Source organism: Centroberyx gerrardi, chromosome 12 (genome assembly GCF_048128805.1).
Source record: "Centroberyx gerrardi isolate f3 chromosome 12, fCenGer3.hap1.cur.20231027, whole genome shotgun sequence".
Lineage (NCBI taxonomy): Eukaryota > Metazoa > Chordata > Actinopteri > Beryciformes > Berycidae > Centroberyx > Centroberyx gerrardi.
Genome location: NC_136008.1, coordinates 1,596,844 through 1,606,843, shown reverse-complemented (window position 1 = coordinate 1,606,843; position 10,000 = coordinate 1,596,844). Strand labels below are relative to the sequence as shown.

General features: G+C 43.5%; 2 protein-coding genes across 2 annotated transcripts in view; one reads left to right on the top strand and one right to left on the bottom strand.

The window, feature by feature from the left end:
* Nucleotides 1-10,000, bottom strand: part of LOC139930339 (sodium bicarbonate cotransporter 3-like) — a 42,760-nt gene that overhangs the window by 9,392 nt on the left and 23,368 nt on the right. Inside the window, 3 exon segments of the mRNA XM_078287326.1 lie at nucleotides 988-1,233; nucleotides 8,864-8,997; nucleotides 9,685-9,859. Of these exon segments, the coding sequence (XP_078143452.1) occupies nucleotides 988-1,233; nucleotides 8,864-8,997; nucleotides 9,685-9,859 (555 nt within the window).
* Nucleotides 4,039-6,284, top strand: LOC139930332 (complement C1q-like protein 4). Its single transcript, XM_071923477.2, has 4 exons — nucleotides 4,039-4,249; nucleotides 4,803-4,868; nucleotides 5,479-5,607; nucleotides 6,001-6,284. Exons 1-4 carry the CDS (start codon nucleotides 4,039-4,041, stop codon nucleotides 6,282-6,284), a joined length of 690 nt encoding a protein of 229 aa, XP_071779578.2.

The window sequence follows — 10,000 nt, the reverse complement described above, 5'->3', positions numbered from 1 at the left end:
GGAAGAGTTTCAAACTCAAAGTGAAGGAGGTGGTTTGTGCAGTCTCATATAGACCTGGATAGACCTGGATAGACCTGGATAGACCTGGATAGACCTGGCCTTACGGAGAACGGTCTGTGGGTCACCTATCACCTTACCAGCCACCTTCACAATATAGCTCAGGTGGTTAATAAGGGTTAGTTAATGCTTAATAAGCATTAACTAACCCTTCATTAACAGTTAACTAATGTGTAATTTACTAATGGTGTTCATGTTAACTAAGGTATTCATTTATACATTATTTAATAGTTTATAAAGATGACTATTAAATAATGTATAAATTAATACATACAGTTCCACTCACTCCCAGTGAACCAGTCTTCTGCTGTCGGTCACTGGGTTAGATGCTAAAGCCCGACTCAGCGGTAGTTCTTTAAGGTCTTTGTTAATTCTTAATAAACTCCTTCAGCATTATTTTTACACTTGGAAATGAAACTATGTAGACAGTTTAATGTCTATTACGGTCTAAAATAAGATTTGATTTGCTCTGGTCTCGGTCTTAACTTGGTCTCGACGCTCTTTGGACCCGCTCTCGAACTCGATTCATAGAGACGATGTTAAATCAAATTCAAGGACTTTCGATGACTTTTTCCAGCACTATTTTTCTGTTCGTCAGGAAACATTTCCATAAACCTTACTGCGTTTAAACGACCATCAGTGCTTTACATCACAGGTTCACATGTTCACGTGCTTTTAAGTCGTCTGCCCCAGAATATGTCGGTCTTCTTTTCTGTTTTGACTCGCATTCTGCAAACATTTTATTTATTTATTTCAAGGTCTTTTTAAGCCCCTCCCCACATAACAGGCTGATTTTGCAGGTACTCTAGCACTTACATTTTGAAAAGTTCAATTCAGGGACTTTTAGCACTTTAAGGAACTTGTGCAAACTGACTTGGACTCGACTAAAGTCCCGAGTTGAGACCCCCCGTCCCCCCGTCCCCGCCTTACGTGTAGAAGGTGAGGTTGTCCAGGTGGTTGTGCATGTTGATGGGGTAAACCTCTCCCAGGTGGAACAGCTTCTCCAGCGCCTCGTAGATGAAGATGATGCAGATGAGCGCGGCGAAGGCTTCCTCGGTGAAGCGGGTGATGTAGCAGACGAGCGAGCTGGCGTCGGTCGCCACCAGCACCAGGCAGAGGAACGCCGTCCACAGGCCGATGCTGGTCCGCAGGGACAGGTAGGACAGACCGTAGTCGCTGAGGACACAACGGGACGGGTCACACTTACATGTCAGACAGGTATTTATGTTTTCTACACATCGACCTTTCTGTCAGCGGACCTCGAGGCTTCAGCTGCCGCCTGACAGCAGATTTTGTTTTCTGTCCTGTTGACTGTTGTTCTGCTTTTATTCTGTATTTTATTGCACTTTTTAACCTGTTAACCACTTGTTAAACTTTTATCTGCCCTTTTATCTATATTTTTTCAACCTGGGTAATCCTGTGAGAGAGCTTGCTCTCAGAGGCCCTCATTTATCAATCTAACGTAGAAGCCAGCGCAGATCCGAGCGCAGAAATCATCTTACGACAGGGTTCACCTGTGATTCATGAAACGTTCGTATCTCGCCAATCTGGCCGTAAGAATGATCGGGCGTTGATAAATGTGGCGGCTGAAAACAATCGTCATTTAAATATCACACCCCTAGATATTCTCGGTTTAGAGGCCTCGCCCCTAGAGTTTACGACATGGAGATGCGTAATACGTCCAAGAAGAGAAACTTCTTCGACCTCGAAATAGAAACTCTAACGTCGCAAGTCCAATTGAACCAATTAGTTCTATTTGGCAGCCTGAAAAGTGGCATCAAAGGAAGTCGGAAAAATGCAGTATGGAAAGAAATCACTGCTGATTTACTTGCTTTACAGATGCTTTACTTTACAGATTTACTATGCTGCAATGCAAGTCCACGCTGACTCGAAAACTTGCGTACACGAGTTGAGACTTGACGTGAGATTTGATCGTAGCTTCCGCTCACGTCCAAATTGATAAATGCCGAGCTTTGCGTGGAAATGACCGTACGCCCAGTTTTCTGACGTATGTTCGTTTCGTAAATGAGGGCCAGTGTGCTCACTCTGGATCAATAACGGTTTCAAATTGAACTGAATGAGCAGACCAGAGGAGGGGACTCGAGTCACATGACTTGGACTCGAGTCACAATTTGAATTGCTTGAGACTTGACTTGATCCATGAAGAGAAGACTTGAGACTTGACTTGACTTGGGTTCTGGTGACTTGGGACTTGACTCTGACTTGTACTTTGATGACTTGAAAAGGTTTCTAAAGTCTTGACTTGAGATCTTGTGTTTGTGTAAATGACTTAGATTGAAAGTGATGAGATTTGTTCCAGCGGACGACTGAATTTAAATTCTGTTTTCTGAATTTGTATGGAATGATTGAATTTATTGAAGTTGAAACTGATTATAGAAATCAAACTCATGATGCTCTTACCAAGTTTTTATCCTATTAAAACCATATTGCATTGAAAAGTCCTAGATATTTAGTTTTCTTTAAGATATTAAATTGATACTGGACTGGACTTGACTTGCTGTTTTACATTTAGACTTGAGACTCGAGCAAAGTTGACTTGGTCACAGCTCTGGAGCAGACACTTCCAATCTGGCCTTGTCATGCAAAAAAATGAGTCCCATTTTAGACAAAGTCTCAGAAGATCGTTTTTAGTTATTGTCTTATCATAAATATCAATCTTGTCATAGTCAAGCCCCCATTTGGTTGTTACTACTATTTAGCGAAGGGTCACAGGTTCGATCCCCACAGAGCCAAAGTGTCTTTGAGCAAAACACTGAACCGACCTGCTGGTTCACTGTAAGCTGCTCTGGATCACAGCTAACTAGACATCTTCACCCTGAGCAGATAAGATGTCCTGACCGGATGAACCAATCAATGAAGAGAATAATCAGTAACTGAACCATGACCTGAATCCCACCTGGATCAATACTCCACCAATCAGTAACAGCTTCCAGTGGTTGAGATGTGATTCAAGCCTGCAGGCTGCAAACTAACACTGCAACATCTGAGCGGCCATGCTGCAGATTTTAAATACAATTTCGTCATTTATATTTCAGAGATGCAAATTTTTGTATTTTCTCATTTGTTTGTGTGCGTTTACATTACAGACATTAACTAACACTCTCCCAGAGTGATTCATAATGAGCTCAGCAGTAGAGTCAGCTTCAGTTCCTACAGCAGGAAGCAACCAATAGTAAGGAGGTGAAGGTCAGAGGTCAAGGCACCCAGACAGTAGAGGTATAAATATCCCTGTGACCCTCGAATGATCATGATGATAGAGAAGTGCTGGGAAAATAAAAATATTGACATGTAATTCAGAGCATGCCTGCTGAACATGTGTGGTCACATTGAGTTTTTTCAATTACTGGACTCAAAATATGCAAATATTATCATGTCAACCAATATTTGTTAGCATCTCCCACCACACTGTGAAGAAATTCTCACAAAGCACTTGGATTGCACAATTAGTTTTAGTATTATTGAATCTTACAATTCCTACTACTGCAGTTTTGCAAGCTGCAGCAGTTTGTTCTTGGATGGAAAGATGTTTTACACAATCACACGTGGTGAAGAAAAACCAAGTCAAAAAGTCTTCTAAATTCATAATCATCTCACCTCCTGCACACAGGAAATATTTTTAACATTTTTAATACTTTTTTTTTGGAACATTTTGTAAAACATTATGTAGAAAAAGTCCACATGCATGCTATCTTATATCGCAATACTCCATGTTGAAGTGAAGAAATCCTGCAGCAGCAAGTGAGCTGAACTGTGAGCTCAGTCAACACTGACTCAGGGAAAAGAGTTCGAGAAATCAATTGTGGCAGACGGCCAAAGATCATATATGTGTGTGTGTGTGTGTGTGTGTGTCAGATTGGAGTGTGTGTGTGTGTGTGTCTGGATCTCTATAAGAGGCCGGAGCACGGCGGCCTCCCCAGCCTCCTGCAGGTCTCTGTCTCTTCCCGTCTCTCCTGTCTGACGATGGCCCGACTCGCCCCCCTTCTGCGGCTGCTGGCCCTGGCCTGCCTGGCTCTGACCGGCACGGCTCAGCCCGGCTCGGCTCAGCCCGGCACGGCTCGGCCCGGCACGGCTCGGCCCGGCACGGCTCGGCCCGGCTCGGCTCGGCCCGACAGCCAGGCCGAGCTGCGGGCCGTCCGGGCCGCCGTGGAGGAGCTGAAGACCGAGAGGCAGGGTAAGGTCCGGTCTGCTGCCGGGGCCGGAGGAGCGGCTGAAGTCTTATTTAATATGAAGTTAAGGTAGAACAGGCAGGCTGTTAGGTCTTGTGTGTGTCTTGTACTTTTCCTGATGTTCCTCCTATATCATTCTGCTCTATGGTTGACTGTTGATCAGTCAGATTTAGTTAGTAACTTGAACTTGATTATTATCCAAAATGAACCAACAATATGTGTTCTTGCCAACAATATATTTTTAGATTGAAGATGCTGACAGCTGATATTCAATATCTTTGAATTTGACCATTTTCGCACCAAAAAATTGGCAAGTATTCAGTGAGTCTTGTCAGTGGAAAAGACTCTGAAACAGCATTTAGAGCATCATGGGACACTAAAGGCAGGGTGGGGGCTGGCTGACACAGGGGATTGAACCTGGGTTCTCCGGTTGAAGGACCATCTCTGTAACCAAAAAGGTCACCCAGCCTGTAAAACCGCTTTTAGAAGCGACCCTGACTGCTAGACAAAGCCACTTTCAGTATTTTGCTCTGAATGTTCTGTGATGTTTTCATTCTGTTGCCACGCTCACAGCGATGAACGCGCGGCTGGAGGCGGCCGAGAAGGAACTGAAGGCGATCAAAGGTGAGAAATGTGCCGTACCGGACCAGAGAGGTGCGCCGGCCACCAAGAGCGTGCACAGCGACGGGACACTGCATGTTTATTTGCAGAGCGATACGTGAAGTCCATCGTACGCCTTGCACTGTCACTTTGCACTGTGAATGCGGTCTGTTGCTCTGCACCATGTGTCAGTATGTACTAAGGTGGGTCCATTCATGAACTGAAGTGAGAATTCGTGGTAAACTCCAGTTCAGTTCCTGCAGTTGGAGTGTGAATGTGAAAGTCACCCAGCTGTAAGGAAACAGGATGTGAACTGAATTCCATGAAATTCCTCTTCTAAGAGAGTTTGTCTCAACTCGCTAAACATTAAACATCAAACATTATGAATCAAATAATTTCTAATTCCAAATGCCTCAGCTGAATTGTAATTGATGAGTTCATTCATGAATTGGCCCCAACCCTGGTGTGTACTGTATGTTGTCAGTTTGTCCTGTACATTTATTGGATTTGGCAAATAAAGTGATTGTGATATAAGATTGATACTACTGTAGATATCGTAGATGACTGAATTCTTAGTATTTCATTTGGGAACAGCTGAGTCAGTGAGGTGACTACGGGGGTTTCGCTCCTACAGATACACCTAAAGTGGCGTTCGCCGCCTCGCTGGGAGGAAACGGCCTCCAGAAGACGACGGACGGCAGCAAAGTCCTGATCTATAAGGACGTCCTGACCAACGTGGGCGGGGCTTACAGCTCTGAGACAGGTAGGATCGAATGGATTTATAAAATATTTACACAAGTAGGACTCCGTTAAAGATACTCAGCTGAGCCGTGGATCAACAACCAAACAGCTGAGGCAGCCCTGCACACAAGCATGACTCCCTGTATGCACTTTGTGTCTCTGACCACACGTCTGCTCGTTCCCTCTTTCATTTCATGGAAGAAAACCTCATTTCTTTAGTGAGGGAGCCAATCAGGACCAAGTCCAGTTAGTCTGAAACTGCTGTTAAAAAAAAAAAAAAAAAAAGGGTTGGATTTTTGAAAAAGTAATAATTTTAAATGTAACTGCTCAAATAAAATCAACTTTTAACAAGTCATTTTTCATTGCTTTAATTAACAACACCCTGTCACACCCCCCCCCCCGCCCCCCCCCCCAGGTGAATTCACAGCGCCGGTTCGTGGCGTCTACTACGTCCGCTTCACCGCCAACGCCCCCACCGACTACCCCATGAGCGCCGCGCTCTACAAGAACGACGCCCGGATCCAGCTGATCGTCCACGAGCAGCCGTCCGGCGAGGGCAGCGACACGGCGTCCAACGGCGCCGCCCTGCTGCTGGAGGCCGGCGACAAGCTCTCCCTGCAGCTGTGGCACGAGACCCAGATCTGGGACAACAGCAACCACCACAGCACCTTCAGCGGCTTCCTGCTCTTCCCCATGTGACCACAATGCAAGACAAAACTAAACGTCGACTGATCCATTTCTGCTGACCGATTTCATCCCACAACCTTTTTTTTTGGCCTCTTTGCCCACTAACACTGGTGCTGGAAAATTTCGTCCCATATGTGCTATGAAGATCCTCATCTTAATTAACCTCTTCCACCCCGCCGGTGGTACCATCATTAAAACTCATGTTCCGTGGCTGAGTTTTGTTCAAACCCACAGAACTTTATTTTAAATTCTAGTCCAGATCCCAAGGTTTCCAAAGACACCAAACATGTCAGGCTGAGTTAGAGGGAAATGTGGAGAAGATGAAGCACAAGACATCTGGATTTGTTCTATTTGATGTAATGTTGCAGCGTCTCAGGTTTGAATATTTCACTCAATATCAGCAGCTGGAGCTTCAGTGAAGCGTTGGAACGGCAGATACAGAGTATGGATGAGATGACGTACAGTATGGATTTTTTTTTTTGTTTTTCTAATTTTGAAGCTACTTAAGAGGAAATTTAAGGGGAAATCAGGGTACGAGGGGTTAAGCGAGACTGAAGGGGGGGCAAGGTAAGTAGAGAGAGGGAGTTCCTGTCCTCCTCCGGCATCACAAAAACCACTTATAACAAAAAAACAAAAAACAAAAAGTGAGATTTCTGCACTGCCTTTTCAAATCCCTCTTCGTGCTTGCTGTGTGTTTACATGCAAATTTCAACTGTGACTGAATAAACACGGGCTTATGAAAAAGAGTTCGCCTGATTGTTCATTCTTACAAACCATACCACCGGGAGTTCAGCATGTCAGACTGTTTTAAACTGTTTTAAACTGTTTTAAACTGTTTTAACAGCGTCTCTGAATGTGTGAGCAGCAGTGTGGAGAGAGAGAGAGACCGTCCATGAACCCCGACCTGCTCCTGTTACACCATGATGTCACCACTAAAGAGTTTTCGTTATCCAGTGAATAAAAGTAATGAGATTTCAATGTAAAAATACAATTTTGACAATGACAATTTTTTTTGACATTTTTTATGGGCATAAATTGCCAAATAGGTGTGTGGTATGATAGAATGAGGTAAAACGTTGAAAGTCATTTTTCATTTAATTCGTTTGCCACCAGAGGGCGACGCTGCAGCACCAGAGAGAGAAGACAGACTCTGGATTCAAATTCTGAGTTTCATTTGACTAATCTTATTTTTTATCATAGCATTCTTTCAAATAAAAATACATTTCAGGGCCTAATATATCTAAAAAAAATTTTTTTACTTTAACTCTTCCCTAATCATCATCATCATCATCATCATCATCATCATCATCATCATCAGCTCACAGGAATATTTGTTCTATCTATTGTCAGTGACCTCTGACCCTTAACCTCCCTACTATTGGTTGTTTGTAATGTTGATCTAGGAACTGAAGCTGATTCTGCTGTTGACCTCACGGTGCGAGTCACTCAGCTAAACTCCTAAAATGTAAAATGTGTGCAGTAAACACAAAAAGGTTCAGATGACCAGCTCTGTTGTGTGGGAGCCGCATGTCGGAGCACATGCTGACACTGATAATGTATCTGTGAAATATTGGCTGATAATACGAGCGAGCGTCGGCTGAACGCCTGGAATATAAACCGTACAGAGCGAGATCAGAGTGTCAACATGAGGCTGCCGGGGTCGAAGTCCGGCTTCAGAGGAGAAACCAGATGAAGCGGCCTGCCTGGTTTCAGACTCCTGTCTGTCACTTCAGTCTGATACGGGACTGAGAGAGATCTCAAAACAGGAGCGGTGTTTATATTTCAGCGTTATCCGACTCTCACCGCTCTGCATTGTTCAGACTCAAACTGGGTCGGTCTCTTCTGGTCAAGCTGCAAAGTCAATATTTGATTTATCTTCAGAAATCCATCACAAGGTTTTGCTTTTTTCCTCTCCTGGTTTAATTAGTTCTGGTCTGAAGTTGAAAAAAGAGCCATTTCTGCTTTTCCCCTCTGCTTTTATTTCTCGTTATTTTGTCACTGGAATGCTTGAATTATGTATCAGCCATAATTATGTATAATTATGAATACTTGAGACTTGAAGCATGAAGAGAAGACTTGAGACTTGACTTGACTTGGGTTCTGGTGACTTGGGACTTGACTCTGACTTGTACTTTGATGACTTGAAAAGGTTTCTGAAGTCTTGACTTGAGATCTTGTGTTTGTGTAAATGACTTAGATTGAAAGTGATGAGATTTGTTCCAGCGGACGACTGAATTTAAATTCTGTTTTCTGAATTTGTATGGAATGATTGAATTTATTGAAGTTGAAACTGATTATAGAAATCAAACTCATGATGCTCTTACCAAGTTTTTATCCTATTAAAACCATATTGCATTGAAAAGTCCTAGATATTTAGTTTTCTTTAAGATATTAAATTGATACTGGACTCTTGATTTGTTCTGACTTGACTTGCTGTTCTACATTTAGACTTGAGACTTGTCATTAATGACATGGACTTGACTTGGACTTGACTTGGTGGTCTACATTTAGACTTGGGACTTGACTTGAGACTTGTGCCTCAAGACTTGAGACTGACTTGGGACTCGAGTAAAGCTGACAGACGGACTCACCTGCAGAAGTTGAAGAGGATTTTCTCGAACACCAGGACCGGACCGGTGCTGCCCAGGATGGTGAGAGGCTGACCAGCAAACACAGAGTAGGCCACTCCTGTCAGAGACGCTCCGAACAGAGACTCTATAGCACTCTGAGAGAGAGAGAGAGAGAGAGAGAGAGAGAGAGAAGAGAGAGAGAGAGAGAGAGAGAGAGAGAGAGAGAGAGAGAGAGAGAGAGAGAGAGAGAGAGGAGAGAGAGAGAGAGAGAGAGAGAGAGAGAGCGAGAGAGAGAGAGAGAGAGAGAGAGAGAGAGAGAGAGAGAGAGTTTTGAGCTCTGATATCTGATATTTTGTGTCAATATTTAATCTTAACCTGTCAGGGTGAAAAGCCTCTGAACAGAGTTTAGAGCATCATGGGACACTACTGCTCCTACTCCTACTAACATATTAGGGCTAAAATGATTAATTGATTAGTTTGATCGACAGAAAATTGGTTGATGATAATTTTGATAATTGATTAATAGTTTTAGTCATTTATGTTCTGGTTCCAGCTTCATTGATTTGCTGCTTGATGTGATGAACATTCGTCTTTATTTTGACATTATATTGACTAAATGATTAATCCATTAATTTTAAAAAATAAATCGATAATGAAAAAATACCCGTTAGTTGCAGCCCTATAACATATTGATCCATACTGTAGAATCTGATCAAAACATCTCATTAGCATCAGTTAAGGTTCAGTGTGTTACTGATTAGTGTGTTATTGATCAGTGAGTTATTGATCAGTGTGTTATTGATCAGTGTGTTATTGATCAGTGAGTTATTGATCAGCCTCACGATGTTCCCCCTGGTGGCCTCCCCCAGCAGGCCTCCGAAGGTGATGACAGGAGACATGCAGGCGCAGTACAGGAAGAGAACCGACGCCAAACACTGCAGGCTGAGCGCGTCTCTGATGTCACTCCACAGGAAGGGAACCTTCCTCCTGATGTCATTCACCAGACCGCCGAAGATCCTGGGGGGGGGGGGGGGGGGGGTTGGGGGGTGGAGAGAGAGAGAGAGGAGGAGATGAGAGAGAGAAATGAGAACAACTGAAGAAACAGAAGTGATGAAAAACGGTGGGGAGAAAGAAAAGAGACAAACATACAAAAGAAAG

Coding starts and splice junctions, on each gene's coding strand:
- LOC139930332 (XM_071923477.2), top strand. CDS start 4,039: ATGGCCCGACTCGCCCCCCTTCTGCGGCTGCTGGCCCTGGCCTGCCTG. Junction 4,250..4,802: donor GCTGAAGACCGAGAGGCAGG/GTAAGGTCCGGT, acceptor GTTTTCATTCTG/TTGCCACGCTCACAGCGATG. Junction 4,869..5,478: donor GGAACTGAAGGCGATCAAAG/GTGAGAAATGTG, acceptor TCGCTCCTACAG/ATACACCTAAAGTGGCGTTC.